The sequence below is a fragment of the Xenopus tropicalis genome, chromosome 9 (genome assembly GCF_000004195.4).
Source record: "Xenopus tropicalis strain Nigerian chromosome 9, UCB_Xtro_10.0, whole genome shotgun sequence".
Lineage (NCBI taxonomy): Eukaryota > Metazoa > Chordata > Amphibia > Anura > Pipidae > Xenopus > Xenopus tropicalis.
The window spans coordinates 25156088-25176096 of NC_030685.2; the positions used below are offsets into that span (position 1 = coordinate 25156088).

The window sequence follows — 20009 nt, forward strand, 5'->3', positions numbered from 1 at the left end:
TTGTTGTACTCCATTTTTTTTTACAATCTTTTCCCCATAAAAGGTTTTCTTTTGAAAGGTAAAGACCTTTTCTAGCCAACATTTTAAATCAGGCACCATATATTATTTATAATTGCCTTCTAAAATGAGGGTGCTGTCTTCTTTGTGGGGTGACCTGGTGAGGCACCTGAGCTTTGGGGGGCAGATTTATCAAAATTTGAGTTTGCAATTGTTCCGCCATTTGAGAAAAAAAAAAACAGTGGAAAAACACAAATATACTTAAGAATATTCTTAAGAACCACAAATAGTTGGCAGAAAAAAACTTGGCAACCTGGCGAGGCTTTATTTTCCCAGTTTTTTAAAACACTCAAGTTTTTAGCTTAATTGAAAACACACATGGGAAAATTCCATCATGTATTTTTCATAAATAAGCTAGTATTCAAGAAGAATATTGCACAAGTTTTGTCAGTTATTTTTTTAACATCCATGGGGTTTTTTTTTTTTTCCACTAACGCAGATTTTGATCTGTCCCTTGATGTCTATACTGCTGTTAAACAGGAAGCTGCCAGCTACAGGTGCCTTTTCACAATGACTAGTGTGCCTCTATACAGCTTTGTGCTGATATAGTGAAACATGACATTAAAGGAGAAGGAAAGGTAAAAACTAAGTAAGCTTTATCAGAAAGCCATAAGCACTCACAGAAAAGTCCTCTGTCAAAAGAAACACAGGATTTCTTGTCTTCCCTTGTGTAAACATGTTTATTATGTTATTTTTGCACTTTACTATATTCCATATTTGCTTTAATCCAGGTCCATTCAAGTACTCATAGCTACATCAATATAAAGACAATAATGCAACTTAATATTGTTTCTCATTGACTGGGAATGTGGTGTTGAAAATGATACTTTAGAATGGTAAATAGTTCCACCTGTTAAGCACTACTATAGTTGTCTAGGATATTATCTATAGCTATGTTCAAACGTTGTGTCTTGGATATTATTTCTGTATCTTGATTTTTTTTTTATATGATTTTTGGTGTTAGTATAAAGGTCTTTGTCAGTTAGCAATGCGTATTTGTGTTTTTCTTTATATGTATTTTTATCTGCTCCTAACTTCCAAACTGTCCCACTTGAGTCATACATTTCTTGGTTCCTCATGAGAGACCCAGGGCTAGTTAAAGGCTTGTCAATGATTTGTTAACTAAGGCTGTTTTTCCTGCAAATTGGGGAAAGTCTTGTAGACCAGTGCAGGTCTGGACTGCGATTTAAAATAGGCCCTGGCATTTCAGTACAGAAAGGCCCAAACAGCCCTCCCAACAGCCCAATACATGACTATGGCATCTTTCAGCAGCCCCTCTGGAATTTGCCAGAACCCACAGATTGCCAGTATGGGCCTAGACCAGCGGGTTCTCACCTGTCAGTGTCATTTTGACACAAGTTTCTCCAGATCAATTGAAATTCTATTTTTATAGAGAAATGAAAATATTAAGAGTAAATATTGTAGTGTGAGATCCAGTGCCATTTCTGCCATAAAGTAATGGGAAAGCCTTACCCTTTCTAACTTTCAAATGGGGGGGGTTTCCACTGACCCAGCACCTAATAAAAACCACTGCTCTGTGAGGCTGTAATTTTATTGTTTGTTACTTTTTATTAATTATCTTTCTACTGAGACCCTCTCCTATTCATCATCCAGCCACTCATCCGACGTGTCCTGATATGTTGTGCAAGTATTGGGCCAAGCCCACAGGGCCAGGGGTTTCAGGCCGGCCTGCACATCACTATGATAGGTTACAAGCCTGGCCAGTAAAAGTCATGCTTTATGTCAATGTTGTTAATAGGGAAAAAAATAATAGAAAGACTGTAGTTTTTCCCTTGAAATAGTTGGCAACCCTCCATCTACCTCAGGTGGATTCACATAAATCTGGCCAGTCATACTTACTCACTGACAGACCCACTATAGCTCAATGATAACTGGACATGTACATCCAGCAATATGTCATTTTTACCTACAGTTTTCCCCACTGCCCAGAGGCAGAGCACATGCCCTTCCATTCTTAAAAACTGTCCCTTCACACATCCTCAGCCTAATCATATAGTCTATAAACCAATGAGAAGCTGAATACGCGGTTATGCAGTTTCTCGTTGGATCCCAGGACCGTGCATGATAGAGAAGAAAAGGCCGTGCTAGAGCGGCTGATCTGAGCTCTCGCTTGTGCACTGTGAGCAGCAAAGGAATGAGGTCCGGGCGGAAACACTGTTTCCTCTGCACAGGTTCCGCTCCTTTCTTTATTTTTCCATTCTCTCCACCCCTCTCTTGTATTCCACTCCTCAGGCTGATGTGTACATCCCGCTGGGCCATGGCCTGCTCCGGTCCCGGACGAAGTGAGTGGGCGCTGCTCAGATGAAACTGTTCGTGTGCTGGATAATTAGCTACCTGCTCTGCCTGGCCGGGCTGAGGAAGATGTGGAGTGGCCGGTACCTGAGGAGTCACCTCAGCAGATCCCTGTACATGAATATGATGAGCCACAGCCAGGCCCCGTACTGGGATGGGAATCAGCAGGTGTGTAATGTCACTCTGGTGGGGGGCAGGAAAGTAGTGACACACCTAGTACACTAATCAGCCCCCCCCCCCCCAACCCCTCAGGTGTCCAGTCATTAGCACCCCCATCTTCTGTCTAGTTCAGAGATCAGCAACCTATGGCAGTGTTTCCCAAACTGTGGGGCCTGGAACAGTGGCAGGGGGGCTCAGCATGCTGGCAAGTTAGGTCAAGATTTGAGGAGCACACTGATTTGCTTGCCTAGATACAAATGAAAGCCCAGATGTAAAGGTCTGTTAAAGTGAGATACGGTGCCCTACATTTGTCAGAACTGAGCTTTGTAATCTAGAAATATCTAAAAGCCTGATGTAGATTTGCCATCTCTCAACTCGCACTGCTTGTTTGGGCACAACTTGCGTGGGATTTTGAAACTGAAAAGATTAGGAGTGGTAGAATGGCAAGGTGCATAAGAACAACCAGATAGTACACTGAAATAAGGGGGGGTGGTGAATTCATTGTAGCAGCTTTTAAAGGGCACGTAAATTCAAAATTAAAATTTTGCCTAGTAGACAAAAACTCTTATCCTAAATCTGAAGTTCTGTATAATGCCCCTTTCAGTTTGCTTAGTTGCTACAATAGGTTTATTGTTTTAGATTTGGACATTAACGTTTGTGCCTCCTTTGCAGTGGTACTTTTGCGACACAGAAAAATTAAGTGATTGCCTTCGGCCGGTTTTCATCCAGAGTTACTTAGACCATGGAACCCAGACATTCCTGAACAGAAGTATTGAGAAATCTGGCTGGCTTTCCATTCAGCTCTACCATTCCTTCATGTCCTCTGTGTTCAGTATGTTTATGTCCAGAACATCAATCAATGGGTAAGTTCTTTACTTCTTGTATATGAAGAAGTGCTGTCATGTATATGCATTTCTGTTCACTCACCCATTGTAACATTAAAATAAATAACCCAAAGGATAGTATCTTATCTTTAATGCCATAATTTACTATATTAGAATTGCACCATTATATTATATTATATAACTGTTACCACTAGTTTGCAATGTAATGTTTATGTGTATAATGTTACTCAAAATAACAAAAATAAACAGAACTGAGCATAAGCTACCATATACCGTATCCATATAATTTTACTGACATTGGTAATAAACACTGTCTCTTGGAAGCTCAGACTTAGGTAGAGTTATTGAAAATGGGATAAAAATGTAGTTGGCTACGAATAATAAATAAGTTAAATAACTTATGAGTGGTGTAATCTGAGGCCCAACAAAGTTTCAGTGTACCCAACTGTCAGGCCCACATGTCAAAGGCAACAGGCTGATCAATCAGATCTGTCAGGGAGTAAAGAGTGTCTGCAGCTCTTTCTTCTTTATCTACCACCAATAAAGTGAAATTTTCAGGTTGAACAGATACATTTTTTGAAACTGAATAGTTGCTATACATGCCCTGATGGTCAGGCAGTATGGTCAAAATTGGTCAAACCTGGGTACATACAGCTAGCCTTTTCCTCTCTTTGCAGGTTGCTTGGAAGAGGGTCAATGTTTGTGTTTTCACCAGAACAGTTCCAAAGGCTTCTCAAAATTGACCCCGAGTGGAAATCACATCGCTTGTTGGATTTAGGTGCAGGGGATGGGGAAGTGACTAAAGTAATGAGCCCTCATTTTGAAGAGATCTATGTTACAGAAATGTCTCAGACTATGATATGGCAACTTCAAAAGAAAAAGTACAGGTCAGTTATATAAACAAATTCTGTATCAGGTGTGTATGGAACACTTAGAGATCACTGGTTGTTTGCTGTTGTTCCTCGATAAGTGTATAGTTTAAAGAGAAACATCTCCTTTTTACTAGTTTACCTTAAAATGCGTATCCATCATCCGAAGGAACCAATTATCTGGGTATAACTGATACCTGGAGCTTCAGACTATGACTTAAGCAGCGCTGGATGTTGGGCTTTTCTTTGCTTAAATTCAGGAAGTTGGGCAGGAACTTAGCTACCAGTTCTGATTATTATGGTTGCAGAAGAAAGTTTGGGAGTTTTTACTGCTGAAAACGTTAATCTCTTAAGGAAAAAAATATTTTCTTTTTTCCAGAGCACTGGTTCCTGGGCATTGTATGGATACCATGGAAAGCCATGGAAAGCTGTTAGGATCCCTAAACAAAAATTTACTTCAGCCAGCTAAGCTTAGACAGTCTGCTTAGGTGCAATAAATTAATAATTTGATGTCCCTTATATGGTAGTAAGCAGCTACTGTGAATATTAGATGTAAAAGCAGTATGATAATATGAGAGGGAGCTGCCAAAATACTGATAGAGATGTATTATTATTATTTGGCACCATGCTTTAAGTCTTAAGATACAATAATATGATCTGCCTCAACCCCCTCAGCTAAGGGAATAAGTATGTGAGTTTCTTTTTATTCTTCATGATACTTATTCTGGGACATATAGATATTATAAGCATGTTTTACACAGTAATGCCTGTTATGCCTGAGATATAGATGGTAAAACTGTAACCTGTTTGTCCCTGACATAAATGAATTCTTTTCTCATATCTAGAGTGCTTAATATTGATGAATGGCAAAGCACAGGATTCCAGTATGACGTTATTAGCTGCTTAAACCTCCTTGATCGATGTCATCAGCCAGTGACATTACTGAAAGAGATGAGAAGTGTTTTGGAGCCAACTAGAGGGAGGGTAATACTGGCACTAGTATTGCCGTTTCATCCCTACGTAGAAAATGGTGAGTTGTATTGCAACAATTTGTTGCATCTATTAAAATTCAGTTGTTTTACCTGTGCATACAGCAACATTCTAGCTACAAGGCATATGTGGTTTTGTCTCCTCTGGAGTTTTAACTTTAAAAATGGTAGTGCCATTTGCAATTGGCTGTTATCAAAATTTGCTGAAACTACTGGCAGATTGTATCCAAAAAGGGAATGTTGTGCTCAACCACTAAAAACCATTAGGCTGGGGTGCAATGAGGTTGTGACCACAAAATACATATAGACAACAAGAGATCCTCTGCACTCACCCATTATCAATATATATATAGGACATTAAGACATTCTGTGCATTAAGCTACCAAGAATGGGGAGGGGAGGGCATTACTTGGTAGCTTAATGCACAGAATGTCTTAATGTCCTATATATATATTGATAATGGGTGAGTGCAGAGTATCTCTTGTTGTGTGTGTGTGTGTGTGTGTGTGTATATATATATATATATATATATATATATATATATAAAATATAATATGTGTGTGTGTGTTTGTTTCACAAAAAATGGAGCATACACAGGGCTTAATAAACATGGGTTATTCTTCAGTGTATTGGTTACATTCTGGGGAAGTGCTTTTAAAGGGTTGTGGAAGTCTAAGGGGACACTAAATACAACACAAGTAGGTTGTACATGACAAATTTTAATGAGCCTTGGCGCACTCTTCAAAAACTATATATATATATATTATATAAGAAATGATAGGGGATGATACATTGATAATATTCTATATTTCACAAAATCCATCTTTAGGTTTTCTTTATCTTCCACACAACTTTTTCAGGCTTTAATAAAATGCAGCCCAGTCCTGTAAAAATATAGTCCCGAAGAGAGAGAGCTCACAAAGTGCAGTGTTTGTGTTGCTTTAACTAAGGGTGTTCTTGTGAGGAGTCCAGTGTGTACTGTGGATCCTATGTGTTCTGGTAGATGGCATCATCCACTGAGTTCTGTAAGGCGGAAATAGCATTGTTGTTAGAAAATAAGTTAGAGGAAATATATTACCATTATATTATAGAGCTGTAAAGAGTCTGTTACACACAAAATCTTTTGGCTTTCATCTTTTCCCTCCAAAAGGATTCACTACAGCTACAAACTGGAACTGAACACAGTTGCGAATCATTCCCTATTGTTGCTGTTGTGCACCCCTTCATTGATCAGCCTACATTCCTAAGTCCATTTCCACAGCCAAGCAGTAAGCACAGGCCCCCTCTGACTCCTATAGATTTAGTTCTCAAGCTAGCTTTGGTTACTACAACCATGGCCTTGAAGACAGAGCCACCCGTTTGACTGTAGGGCAGCTCCTTGTTTCCTGTTCTGTGAAGAGATATCTCTATGCGCGTACACTGGTAAACTAGTAACACATATGCTCATACGTTTGTATCGTATGCTGCTATGTCACAAAGCGTATAAAAACCCAGTGCTTTCTTTGTTCTGTTGTTCTGACCCTTGGCTTTATTCAGAACCCATGTACATATCAAACAAACCTTACCTATTTACCTTAAATGACTTTCAGTATCTGAAAATTCCACAACACTGTTGCGCTTTTCTAGCAGCATTTGTTCTCACGCTTAAGTTGCGCAGTTTGACTGTAACAGTGGGGTGCAGGGTCGCATTCTGTATTGCTGAAAGGCAGTAGCATTGCTTTCTCATAAAGTCATGTTTCCTGCCTATGAATAGGAGATTCTAATAATCCCATCTGTGTTGCCATAGGGCTTTGGCCACTCTATTGCACTTAATACTAGGGGATGGACAGCACCATGTTTGTTGCACACAGACAGTGATAGGCAGACATTGGCACTACAACACTTGATAGAGCTTTTTGACACCAAGATTAAAAAGTATTAGGCGTTATGACGGGTAGAGAAGGTTGTTTTGTCTGCTGCTGTTTGCCACCAGATGTGTGCCATAGCACACAGGGCAATTGATCTGCTGGTGGTCTGGATATCCACCAAATATACACTGTTGGCACACCTAGGGAAAGCTATGAGTACCTTTTTAGAGTTGTAATTTGATAGCCGTATAGCGTAATCATAAACCTTTTTCATTTCATTTTTTCATAAGCATATTAAAAACATAAGTGAGAGAGATTGCTGCCATCAAATACCTAGGAATATAGATCTTTATAGACTCTTTATAGACATTAACTTTGTTACCTTAACAAGGAAAACCAATTTTGGGATGTTTCATTAAGGATCTCCAAAAATATCTTACCGGATTAATTGATTTTCGTGGGTATCTTTTATGATATTCCTGTGCTATGGCTTGGAAAATCCGTTGTCGTCTGTAACTTTTCTGTGGGAATGGAGATCTCAGTATATAAAACTGTACGTACACGGAAACTCCCATTTGTTCCCATGTTCTCCCATTTGTATACTTACATTTTTACTTCCATCCTCTTTTTCTTCGGTTTTTGGTTCTTTAAATATCTTCAGCTTTGACTGGAAATAGAGTAATTCAGAAACACATTTTATTCCTTCTGGATTAAGTACTTTGCACTTCCATTTCTGCTGGTGTTTCATTTTATTTTTTGAGGTTTGTTTGCCAAATAAGCAAGTAAAGACAAAGGTGAGGACAGCAATCAGATATTTTTATTTTTCTTCACCTTCAGCAAAACCCTGAGAATGACCATGTATTGCTTTCCAGTCAGGATGTGACTATCCATAGGAGTGGCTTTTGGGTGATTATTTTTTTCAGACTGATATTGGCAGCATTTTGTCTCCTCAGTCTTCCTGGAAAACAATCTGGGGCAATGTCTTCCACTTCAGACTGGGGGGATGCAGGGCCCACCAGGGCTCCTGTCCCAGCCCCCCCGATGGGCCCACGCCCTGGCCCCCAAACACCCCCCAACTCCCACCCCTGAGCGCACCTGTTTTAGTCTCACCTTAGGTGTGACGGGGGAGGGAGATATTTGGGCAGGGAGCGCTACAGGGATCAGGTCTGGGGGGAGAGGCCCACTAGGTGCCGGCTCAGTCCGACCCTGTCCCACTTAGCAGAGAGATTTGACTAAACTGGAAAACTAGGCAGCAAACTGGCAAATGAGGCTCAGTTTTTATAAATGCAAGGTTACATACTTTGGTAGAAATAACAAAAGTGATTTATACACTAACTAGTAGTGTGTTGGGGGTATCATTAACTGAGAAGAATTTTTGTGGATAACAAGCTGTGTAACTCTAGGCAGTGTCATTTAGTAGCTAATTAAGTAAATACCAACTGTAACAGTGGAAAAAAATGGACACAAATCCCCTTATTCGCCTTGTGACCCCTTAGTAGTTTCAGACTCTATACATATGCAAAGAGAGGGAGCTTAGTCCAGCATATAAGCGGTGGAATTAGTGTCCAAATCTTTCTATGCCCGTGGCTGCTGTACTGCTGCTGTAACGTGCATACAGTAGCCCAATCCATTATTCAGCACGTGCTAAGAAAACTTGATCTATGGCATTAATTTGCTTCTACTGTTGAAATAAAGGTGACTTACTCTGTAAGCGTAAATTGAAAATACAGCAACGTTGTATAGAAAGAGCAGCACACAAAAGACGATCAGGACAGCACATCCAGTTGTGACGATGCTTTGTTCTTGCTCTGTGATACACAAGGAGACAGCATGATTTATAGCAGAGGGAGCAAGTATATCACACATGCTAAGTGTGGCTTTTATGCAACAAGGAAGTGGCAAAAGGAGGAGCTGGAGCAGTTCACTTTCCCCGTATTAAAGTTGTCCTCCACCCAAAAAACTTTTGGGTTTTTTTTTCACCGTGGAAGAAAGTGTTATACTCAGCAACTTTCCAATGTACATTCATAATACATTTTCATTATAAATTTGTAATGGTTTTTGTGTTATTTGTATATATAACTGCTATTAAAACAGTGTTTGCCTGTCCTTTTCTATTCATTACCCTGGTGGCTCTGACTGAAACAATGTAACACAAGGCAGCAGATTGACAGACCTGTCTTGCTGGAGGAGACTGACCTTTGCAACATTGTTTAAAAAGAAACAACCAGGAATTGAGCAAATGCTGCTTTCAATAGCAGTTACTTTTACAAATAACTTTTAAATCACTGAACATTTTTAATTGCTTAGAATTATGTTTTCTTTTATTAGGCAAAAAATTATTTTGGGGGTTGACATGTCTTTCAATAGGCTTCAATCAGCTGGTATGAAACATTGTTTCAGGAGTCAGAGCCAGGAGTGCAGAGAGTATACTACTTTCAAGTAGGAGTGCAGACAAATACTACTTTCAAAAGCAATGGCGTGTACAAACCATTGAGATATTTGAATTTTAAGCTGCTAATGCCAGACTTAAAAACTGCCTATACTGCCCCCAATAATTTAGGGTGGCTTCAGGTATTTCTCTGCCAGCTAAAATATACTGTGAAAAAAACTGCCCCTTGTTCCTTTAGCCTCAATTAGATATGGTAAGGGATATATAGATATATTCACACTGTATGCACTTGTAAATAATGGTACATTGACTTCTCTGCGTAATAACTCCAGATCCTAAATGCATTATACAGTAAGGGGCAGAAGTATTGGCACCACAAATACATTAAATACAGTGAGAAGCAGTGGGAATTTTAGCCCCAAATACATAACATACAGTGAACAATGTTGGTTCAGGAATAACATTTTAAACGGTAGAGTGAATTATTTGCAATGTAAACTGTGTAATTTAGAAATAAAATGCACATCATAAAAGTCATGACAGAATCCCTTTAACCTTTTAATTAGTGACTAACCTCTTACTACCAGTGTAGTCCCATGCCCCATAGAGTTGATGTTGTCCTTTCTGCCTCCTGCACCACAGATGTATATTGCACTGTCACTAGCATGCAAGCTGGCTATACTCAGAATGGATTTTGTTGAAGTGAAACTTCTGGATCCTTTGCCGCTTGGTAATACTTTAAACCGCTCATTTATGCAGGTGTTAGAACAGATTTCCTCACAATGAGAAGCAAAGCAGCGAAACCAGTATAAATCAATTCCGCTTTGGCAGTTGGTTTGTGTAAAACTGCACCACAAGGTAATGTTCTCCAAGACCAGGTGCTCTCTATTCACACCTCCTTCTTCCATTGTCACGGTGCAGCCTTCAGCAGCATCTGGAATAAGGAACACAGTTCTAATGGGCCATTGGACTTACTCAACTGGCTGAGTTAAAGCAACAGTAACACCAAAAAATGAAAGTGTATAAAAGTAACTAAAATATAATGTGCTGCTGCCCTGCACTGGTAAAAGTTGTGTGTTTACTTCAGAAAGTCTACTATAATTTATATAAATAAGCTGCTATGTAGCCATGGAGGCAGCCATTCAAAGGAGAAAAGGCACATAGCATATAACAGATAAAACACTACTGTATTCTACAGAACTTATCTGTTATCTGCTATGTAACCTGTGCCTTTTTTCCAGCTTGAATGGCTGCCCCCATGGCTACACAGCAGCTTATTATATAAATTATAGTAGTGTTACTGTAGCAAACACACCAGTTTTACCAGTGCAGGGCAACAGTGCATTATATTTTTATTACTTGAAAGCTCTTTCATTTTTTGGTGTTACTGTTCCTTTAAATAGACAGTATGGGCATAGATAATACATGCATCATACAGCCTTTATCCTTAGGCAAAATAAGTGAGTCATAAAAGGAGAAATAATTGTATCAATCAACAGAATTAAAGGAACTGGAGGTTCCGCATAAAGTAATACCAAGGAAACCGGCCGCAAATTAAGGAAGTAAATTTAAACAACCAAGAACCAAACTGGATATATTATTCAAGGGGAAATAAATAAAAAAATTGTACCAAGCAATCTATGGTTTGTCTTGACTCAGAAGGCACTTTGTAGCCCACTGGAAGTGCATGTGTGCCTTTGCCTTTGTCACAGGTTGAATATTACATGGACATCTTAGTGAATCCAAGGGAATTCCAGCCATATGTATAGATAGTGCTATGAAGATGGTAATTTGCAAATTAATTTGTAACAACGGCAAAAATTCAAGACCAAAGCCTGGGAGCTGCAACTTATCTCAAAATGTTTACTGCTGACAGTAACCAATTTCCTTTTAGGCCCAGTACTGAAACATGCAAGAGAGTCCATAGTGCCAAGAACCAAAGGCTGTAGGTTGAGGCAAAAGGAGAAAAGAGTGACATTCCCATCAGCTTCTCTGTAATTCCTGTCTCTGAGCTTATTCATTGCCCTTTGTTAGTCAGGTCTGTTTGAACCGGGGGGCTCAGATTGCTCAATGCTGTATTCTCTTCCTATCCCCAGTATTCATCTTTTGGTTTTGACCTCAGTTTGTTCCCATTTTACATTTGCCTCACAATTCAGGATGTGGTTGATTTTCTGGTTTTGACCCGGTTCATGTAACTATCCCGGCTCTGTCTCCTCCCTTGAGTTTTACTATTGGCTCCTTCACTCGCCTCTGTCTGTGGATTCTCACGCAGTAAGACCTGGTGTTGCCCAGATCCAAAGGTGGCATGCTGAACTGGAATCCAGTTAGGATTGCCTTATATGACAACTACCACTTTCTGACTAATACATCACACTTTTGGAATAATGCATTTCTCCCACAGCTTCAGTGCCCTACAAGCCACATATTTCTCACCTCTGCTTTCCCCTGTTATTGTATTTCTCTCTCCAATGTAATTTAATTTTCTTATGCATGTCCATTGGGGAATGCATTTCAACACTCTCCTTGTTTTCCTTTGTAGCAGTTCCCCCTGTATATACATGCTCTTCCCTTAGACATAAAACCATATCTTTCTTTGGGCACTTACTTTTTCTTGCCCAAGTGATTTTGTTCAATATTTTTCTGTCACCCCATCCTTACTGTATTTCCTCTCACCTTTATTGGCGTCCTCCCTTAAATCTTGTCAGCCCCACTTCCTCTGAGCCAAAAGGTACATCTCCCCACCCTTGGGGAAGTGCCAGTATTTTGGGAACCCCAGTTAGGCGCAGTGCTAACATTGTGGCCACGTTGCTATCTTTGAGAGCATGGTGCATCCATGTTGGATTTCTGTGCCTTCCCACAGAGTTACAATGGACACTTGGGAATTGGATCCAACATGGTGCAGCAGTGCTTTAGAAGAAAAGTGTAGTTTTTGTGAAAGACCCACACCAGCCTGGGTAAAGGTAAGCAGTATGCCAACATATTGGAATCCCCAGTAATATAACCTTTAGTTCTCCTTTAATGGTTTGTCCCTTGTGCTGGTTTCCCTGTTTCCCTATGCCCTTCCTCATCAGATTGTGTTCTTCTGGGTATTTCTATACAAAGTCTGTGAGATGGTGACAACATAGAACTTCCTTGTAAACGATGGGAAAACACCTTTTATATATTCAGTTTAAATGTAAAGTTTACTTCTTTGCCCCAGGGACAGTGCTGAGCTTGTATAAAGCTATAAATGATTAAAGATCATGTGTCTGGGCAGTTTATCCATCTTATAAGGGAGCAATTGATTGCCGCTGTTTTTGTTTCTTCTGAATGAATATATCCAGAAATCTCATAGTGCTGCTTAGGTTTCCAAACCAAAATTTGTTTAAGAGCCCTACAGAACACACAAAACCCAAATATCACTGTAATCTGTTCCTTTAAAATGAATAAATACCATTTATATATGCTGAACTCCAGCTGCAAAACAGTTCTTCTCTTTCTGCATCACCTGAAATCCTGGCAGGGGAGGAGGGACTAAAACATTAATGTTACAAATTGTAACAACTGCTCCACAGTATACAGACAGCATGCAGGAACTACATAACCCACAATACATTGCATTGTGATGTTCCTTTACTTATTGACATCACGTGAGCAGGGAATTGTGGGACTTGGAGGATGCAGGCTGAGGACAGGCGACTACTGTTAAATTTTATTTGAGTCACAAAGTAGTCAGCCAGATCAGCAGGAGAACAGGGGCGGGGCTTAGGGAACTGTTCCAAATTATTACATTAAAAATCATGAAAAGGCTGCATATAATTCTTAATTTATGTATATTGCAAAGTTGATTAAAATAACTTTTACTTCACAAAAAGCTTAAAGGAACAGTAACATCAAAAAGTGAAAGTGTTTTACAGTAATTAAAAGATAATGTACTGTTGCCCTGCACTGATAACACTGGTGCGTTTGCTACAGAAACCCTAATTCATATAACTATGAATCCCACCGGCAAAAATGTAAATCGCCGGTGGGATGGCATATGCGGCGGCGCAATTTCAGTGAAATCGCAGAAGTTGCCTTGAGAGGAAACTTGCGCGATTTCTGGGAAATTGCGGTGCTGCGTATACCACCCCACCGGCGATTTAAATTTTCGCCGGTGGGATGGCATTTCGGGGAGATTAGTCGCCCGCAACAAGGGAGATTTGGCGTGGGCTACTAATCCCCCCCGTGTGCCAGAGCCCTAAATAACTGCCCCCATGGTTACACAGCAGATTATGTATAGAGTTTCTAAGGCAAGCACACGATATTTACCAGTGGCAACAGTACATTATATTTTAATACCTTTAATACTTCTTGGTGTTACCGTTCCTTCAAGGTGTTTGGGTGGAGTTCCCCCTTAAAGAGAGGATAACAGCGGACACTTGCAGCGCTCCCTAAAACCAATCTATAGGAAGTATAGACATGCCCAAGAAAGCATTATGCATTTGTGCTCCCAGCACTTAGTCATAGGCTAAAGGCTAAATAGGCATTGGCTGTGGGTGTTTTGTGAGTGCAAAATGTGTTCCTACCAGCAGAGAAACTAAGAACTCCCCTATCTACATAAAAGGCAACATTTTATTTCTGGCAACATATTTCATTTGTAGTCAAAAGTAATGCAAATAAGCCCCATCATATGCTCTAAGCCAACGTTGGATGGCAAAGATTACACACAAGCACCATAAGATACAAGCACAGCTGTATTGTTCCCTGTTTATAATATCAGAGGTGGTTCATTGCTTGGAAACTGATGGACCCACTTCCCATGTATAGTTGCTAGAACTCAACTATACTAGTAGTGCTGCAGACTAACACTGTTGTTCGAAAACTTCTGCCTAACCAGAAAGCAGTTCTGTTCTAGTCTCTGACCGCTTTCAGTCACAGTCATTCAGTCTTTGTGCCAGATCTAATGAAACCAATGCACAAAGGAAACTAACATATACGCTGGGAGGTATATACATATATAGTACTTACCACAATAGCAACAAGCCAAGAGCAGCTGAAACACAAGGTAGACTTGGAAGCCTTGCAGAGCCATTTCTATCGCAGGGTTCATTTGGAGAAAGGGGAAATACGTTCTCTGATTGCAAAGTCTGTCAGGGGGTTGAGAAACTTCCTGCTTGTGTCTCACTGGAGGAGAAGGCAGTGAGATTGTATGGCCACTTCTCCCCAGTTTCTCACAGACTCCTCGGCAGCAAAGTCACTGCTTCTGTTTTCTAAGGATGAGATTGTGACCTTCACATCTTGTAATGGCAATGAAAATAGGAATGAGAAAACATGATTCAGCTGGGGAAAATATCTTGTGCAGAACTGGAAACCATTAAAGGGCTGGTCATCTTCACCAAACTTATTTTTAACATAAATAATTACATTTTTAAACTGCTTTATTTTACTATATTCTACTATTTTTCTGAACTGTAGACTTAAAAAATTAGTTTTGTTTTCATCCACTCTCATATTAGTTCTCTAAGCTTGGTTGTTTGATACTTTAGTTCAGTGTAGATGGGATGCTGGGGGCCTACTGGAATGCTGGGGGCCTACTAGAAAGCTAGACCATAGGCCCACTCTCCAAACTATTTCAACTCCTCTCTTCACTCAACCTCTTTATTCTCCTAGTCTCTTCTCTTACTATAAAGTATCCTTCAGTCTAATTTGACTTTTTTTTCATACAGAAATGAGAAATAACCATCAAATAGGCCAAGCAGAAGGGCCCACTGAAACCTTGGCCAACTAGGAGGTCCTGTTATGCCAGTGGGCCAGTCCAACACTGATATAGTTAAAGGAGAAGGAAAGGCTAAGTCACTTGGGGGTGCCAAAATGTATCGGTGCCCTGTACTTTTAGTTGTATTAACCCTGAAGGCCAAGTTTACTTATTTCCAGCTTGTTGCAATACTGTGGTTGAATTTAATAGCAAGTGCATCACTTGAGATCCCTGGGTGCCCCATTCACCGCCATATTAAGGCCTTGTCCCACCCCCATCTCCCATGCAGCATTGTGATTCATTTAAATCCAGTCAATCAGGAACAGGGAATCCAGGGACATGTGCAAGAGTGGGGGTAGTGACTTCTTATCTGCCCCCATCACCAGCTTGATGGCACTTTGATCATTAAAATGATACTCTGGCCTGCTTATATTTCCTTTAGATGCCATGGAAAGGTCATTTCCTGAGCCGTCCTAGTTCTAGAGTTATTTATGCCCAGCAACATGATAAACATTGGTGAAAGTTTGCTCATTTTCATGAATCTTTGTGTCTCACAGAATTATTTGTACACGAGAGGAACTTGTGGTTTCCATTGTGCAACTGATTTCTGCCAGAAAGCCCCTTTAGTTAAGTACAGCGGGTCCCCATCTGTTGGCATGGAATGGAAATGTGCTCATTATCATTAGTCTTGGGGATTTATTTACTCTCACTGATACATAAGAGACTCTGTTTCACACCTGTATATTAAAATGTTTTGGCGCAAATCTTTCCAAAACCTAAACCTTTTTAATTAACTTTTAGTATGACATAGAAGCTGATATTCCGAGATCATTAGCAAATGATTTTCATTTTTTATTTTTTGTGGTTTTTCATTTATTGAACTTTTTGCTCAGCAGTTCTCCTGTTTGGGTGGGTTGCCAGGGTCTTGTTTACCTTCGCAACCAGGCAGTGGTTTAAATGAGATACTTGAATATGAATACGAGAGCGACTGGATAGACGAGTAACAGTTATAAAAAATTGTAAGCTCACAGAGCAATAGTTTTGTTGGCTGCTGGAGTCAGACCAATTGCAAAGTTGCTAGAAATAAGACCTTCTATAACATAAAACTAGCTTAAAAGTGAACCACTCCCTTTAACAATAGTCTGCAACACAGTGATTGTGAAAGTTGATTCTTTGGTTGCTGATGCTCATCAGGGGCATTATTGTCTTCTGCTTTTCTCTCCCTTAATACTGCAATACTGTCATGGGAAAACACATCAGTGTCCAGCAGAATCCTGCATTGAAATCGTTTTTTTTAAAAGTGCACAGAGATTTTTTGTTTATATTTAACTTTGAAATTTCACATGGGGCTATTATTATTATTATTATTACATTTATTTATAAAGCGCCAACATATTCCGCAGCGCTGTACAATAAGTGGGTTACATACATTGGACATACAGAGTAACATATAAAGCAACCAATAACCGATACAAGAGGTGAAGAGGGCCCTGCCCAAAAGAGCTTACAATCTACAAGGAGAAAGGGTTAAGACACAAGGTGTGGGAATGGGCAAAATCAGAGTTAAGCAATGTGAGAGGCACAGGTTATTGGTTTTAGCAGCACAATGCGGTTATGTTAAATTAAATGAGAGTCATTTGTTTGAATTTTATCCTGGATGGTAGGGGAAGCCAGTGCAGGGATTGGCAGAGCGGCATGGCAGGGATTGGCAGAGTGGCATGGCAGGGATTGGCAGAGAGGCATGGCAGGGATTGGCAGAGAGGCATGGCAGGGATTGGCAGAGCGGCATGGCAGGGATTGGCAGAGTGGCATGGCAGGGATTGGCAGAGTGGCATGGCAGGGATTGGCAGAGAGGCATGGCAGGGATTGGCAGAGCGGCACGGCAGGGATTGGCAGAGCGGCACGGCAGGGATTGGCAGAGCGGCACGGCAGGGATTGGCAGAGCGGCACGGCAGGGATTGGCAGAGCGGCACGGCAGGGATTGGCAGAGCGGCACGGCAGGGATTGGCAGAGCGGCACGGCAGGGATTGGCAGAGCGGCACGGCAGGGATTGGCTGCAGGGGCAGGCAGGGATTGGCAGAGCGGCACGGCAGGGATTGGCAGAGCGGCACGGCAGGGATTGGCAGAGAGGCACGGCAGGGATTGGCAGAGCGGCACGGCAGGGATTGGCAGAGTGGCACGGCAGGGATTGGCAGAGAGGCACGGCAGGGATTGGCAGAGCGGCACGGCAGGGATTGGCAGAGTGGCATGGCAGGGATTGGCAGAGTGGCATGGCAGGGATTGGCAGAGAGGCATGGCAGGGATTGGCAGAGCGGCACGGCAGTGATTGGCAGAGTGGCACGGCAGGGATTGGCAGAGAGGCATGGCAGGGATTGGCAGAGCGGCACGGCAGGGATTGGCAGAGTGGCACGGCAGGGATTGGCAGAGTGGCATGGCAGGGATTGGCAGAGTGGCATGGCAGGGATTGGCAGAGAGGCACGGCAGGGATTGGCAGAGCGGCACGGCAGGGATTGGCAGAGCGGCACGGCAGGGATTGGCAGAGTGGCATGGCAGGGATTGGCAGAGTGGCACGGCAGGGATTGGCAGAGCGGCACGGCAGAGGAGGAGCGGTTGGAGAGGTGTATGAGCCAGGCAGCAGTATTCATTATGGAGAGGGGACAGGCTCTGAAAGGGAAGGCCAATTATTAGAGAGTTACAGTACTCTCTTGGGTATCTCTCTTGGTGGCATCTTGGGCGATAAATGATCATATTTTAAAAATATTTCTTTGGTGAAAGTGACATGATTTGATAAGTGACTGGATATGAGGAGTGAAGGACAGGGCAGAATCAAGGATAACCCCAAGGCACTGGGCCTGGGAAGATGGGGTGATGGTAGAATTGTTAACCTGTATAGATACCTCTGGAACAATGTGGGCGTTGGATGGGGGAAAGAGAACCAATTCCGTCTTAGAGAGGTTTTAGTTTAAGGGAACGTTGGGACATCCAAGTGGAGATAGGGGACAGGCAGGAAGAGACGCGAGTTAGGAGCTCTGGGTTGAGATCAGGAGAGGAAACAAAGAGGTGAGTGTCATCAGCATAAAGGTGGTACTGAAAGCCGAAATAATTGATTAGTTTACCAAGTGAGGAGATATAGAGAGAAAATAGTAAGGGGCCCAGGACAGAGCCTTGGGGAACCCCGACAGAAAGAGGCAAGGGAGAAGGTGAAGCTCCATTGTAAGAGACACAGAAAGATCTATCTGAGAGATAAGATGAAAATCAGGACAAGGCAGTGGAGAGGCTGGAGGAGAAGAGGGTGATCCACAGTGTCAAAAGCAGCTGAGAGATCCAGATGTAATAGTAGCGAGTAGTGGTTTTGGCTTTAGCCGATAAGAGATCATTAGTTGGATTAGAGCAGTTTCTGTGGAGTGTTGTTGTCTAAAGCTAGAATGTAGGGGATCCAGGAGGTTATTGTCAGAGAGGAAAAGTGTCAGTCGGTTGTAAACTAGGCGCTCAAGTAATATTTGCTATGTAAACAGTGTAATTTAGAAATAAAAAGTACACCATAAAAATCATGGCAGTATCCCTTTAAGGCAGTGTCAAACAAAACCTCCATGGCATTGCATTCTGTGTGCACATAACATTCCTCTTTATATTTGCTTTGGGAAATGCCACCCCCTTCATGGCTTTATTGACCTTTTCTGAGCCTGGGATAGCGATCTAGATACATCTAGATAAGATATATTCATGTAATGTAGTATTTACGAAGATAAATCCCAATAATGGTGCCTTTCCTCTGCCTTTCCAGGTGGCAAATGGGAGAAGCCTTCAGAAGTCATGGAAGTGACCGGAACAGTTTGGGAGGAGCAGGTGAACAGCCTCGCCGATGTCTTCCATGTAGCAGGCTTTGCGGTGGAAGCCGTCACCCGACTCCCTTATTTATGCGAAGGAGACATGTACAATGACTACTACGTATTGGACGATGCCGTCTTTGTTCTTCGGCCAATATAGAAGAGCAAGAGAATGGTAGAACGATGGGAGAGCAGTTCATGCTCTTGGACTAAGAGCCACCAAGGAAACCATTCTCTCAGCAAGTCAAATTCAATTCCTCACAGGCCAAAATTGTATGTATTTCCCGCAGGACTTGGTTTGGATACATAAATCTATATGTGCGTGGGTGTGTGTGAGCGTGTTTGTGTGAAATCTTACCCGGGCCGGGGGTGGAGGCAGAGTTGGGGTGCTTATTCTTTTTAACCAACAGTGCTACCTTTCCAAGCAGCGGAGAATTTTAATGCTGCCAATGCCATCGTGCCGCCAGCCGGCCCTGTGACAAATTGACACAGGAACAGGAACGAGAAGGACTTTTCTGATAAAGTACTGATCCTGGCAATAAAGTTTGTCGTATTTAATCAACTGTGAAATATACGTGTTCTTCCATGTGATTTAATAGTCTTGTTTGCCATTTTGAAGCACATCCTTTTTTTTACCATGGCAATAAAAATTGTATCAAATGTAAGGATTAAAGTGCGTTCTTTTTCCTTTTTTTGTATCTCACACTTCTTCAGCCGCAACTAAGTCCCTCACTATATTTAAATGGCAAGTAACACAAACAACACAACACACTGTTCAGGAATATACATATATATTTAGCCCTATACATATATATATTATACAGCCTTCAGAACTGAACTCAGATTACATATCAAGATGTTACTCTTTGTTCTCAGCTTTTGCTATATTTATATGCAACATGGTGTCCTAGGTTTGATTCCAGGCATGGCACTGTATGTTGTCCCAGTGCTTGTGTGGGTTTCCTTCAGGTGCTCCAGTTATCTCCCACACTCTAAAA

The 20009-nt window shown here is 41.4% G+C and overlaps 2 protein-coding genes across 2 annotated transcripts; one reads left to right on the plus strand and one right to left on the minus strand.

The window, feature by feature from the left end:
* Positions 1 to 2281: 2281 nt before the first annotated feature.
* mettl9 (methyltransferase like 9) lies at positions 2282 to 19676 on the plus strand. Its single transcript, NM_001007898.1, has 5 exons — positions 2282 to 2538; positions 3202 to 3392; positions 4052 to 4261; positions 5089 to 5273; positions 18969 to 19676. Exons 1-5 carry the CDS (start codon positions 2380 to 2382, stop codon positions 19169 to 19171), a joined length of 948 nt encoding a protein of 315 aa, NP_001007899.1. The 5' UTR covers positions 2282 to 2379; the 3' UTR covers positions 19172 to 19676.
* Positions 5833 to 14657, minus strand: LOC101731123 (immunoglobulin superfamily member 6). Its single transcript, XM_004917985.4, has 6 exons — positions 14458 to 14657; positions 10043 to 10402; positions 8784 to 8887; positions 7687 to 7746; positions 7520 to 7600; positions 5833 to 6255 (listed from the first exon to the last, which is right to left on the minus strand). The coding sequence occupies exons 1-6, from the start codon at positions 14537 to 14539 to the stop codon at positions 6220 to 6222; spliced, it is 723 nt and encodes a 240-aa protein (XP_004918042.1). The 5' UTR covers positions 14540 to 14657; the 3' UTR covers positions 5833 to 6219.
* Positions 19677 to 20009: the final 333 nt, after the last annotated feature.

What these genes read in the sequence shown, in the direction of transcription:
- mettl9 (NM_001007898.1), top strand. Translation starts at nt 2,380, where the DNA reads ATGAAACTGTTCGTGTGCTGGATAATTAGCTACCTGCTCTGCCTGGCC. An exon ending in ACTGGGATGGGAATCAGCAG is followed by an intron (nt 2,539 to 3,201) that starts GTGTGTAATGTC and finishes CCTCCTTTGCAG; the next exon opens with TGGTACTTTTGCGACACAGA. An exon ending in TCCAGAACATCAATCAATGG is followed by an intron (nt 3,393 to 4,051) that starts GTAAGTTCTTTA and finishes CTCTCTTTGCAG; the next exon opens with GTTGCTTGGAAGAGGGTCAA.
- LOC101731123 (XM_004917985.4), bottom strand. Translation starts at nt 14,539, where the DNA reads ATGAACCCTGCGATAGAAATGGCTCTGCAAGGCTTCCAAGTCTACCTT. An exon ending in TTTCAATTTACGCTTACAGA is followed by an intron (nt 7,747 to 8,783) that starts GTAAGTCACCTT and finishes CTCTATTTCCAG; the next exon opens with TCAAAGCTGAAGATATTTAA. An exon ending in AAGAGGATGGAAGTAAAAAT is followed by an intron (nt 7,601 to 7,686) that starts GTAAGTATACAA and finishes CCATTCCCACAG; the next exon opens with AAAAGTTACAGACGACAACG.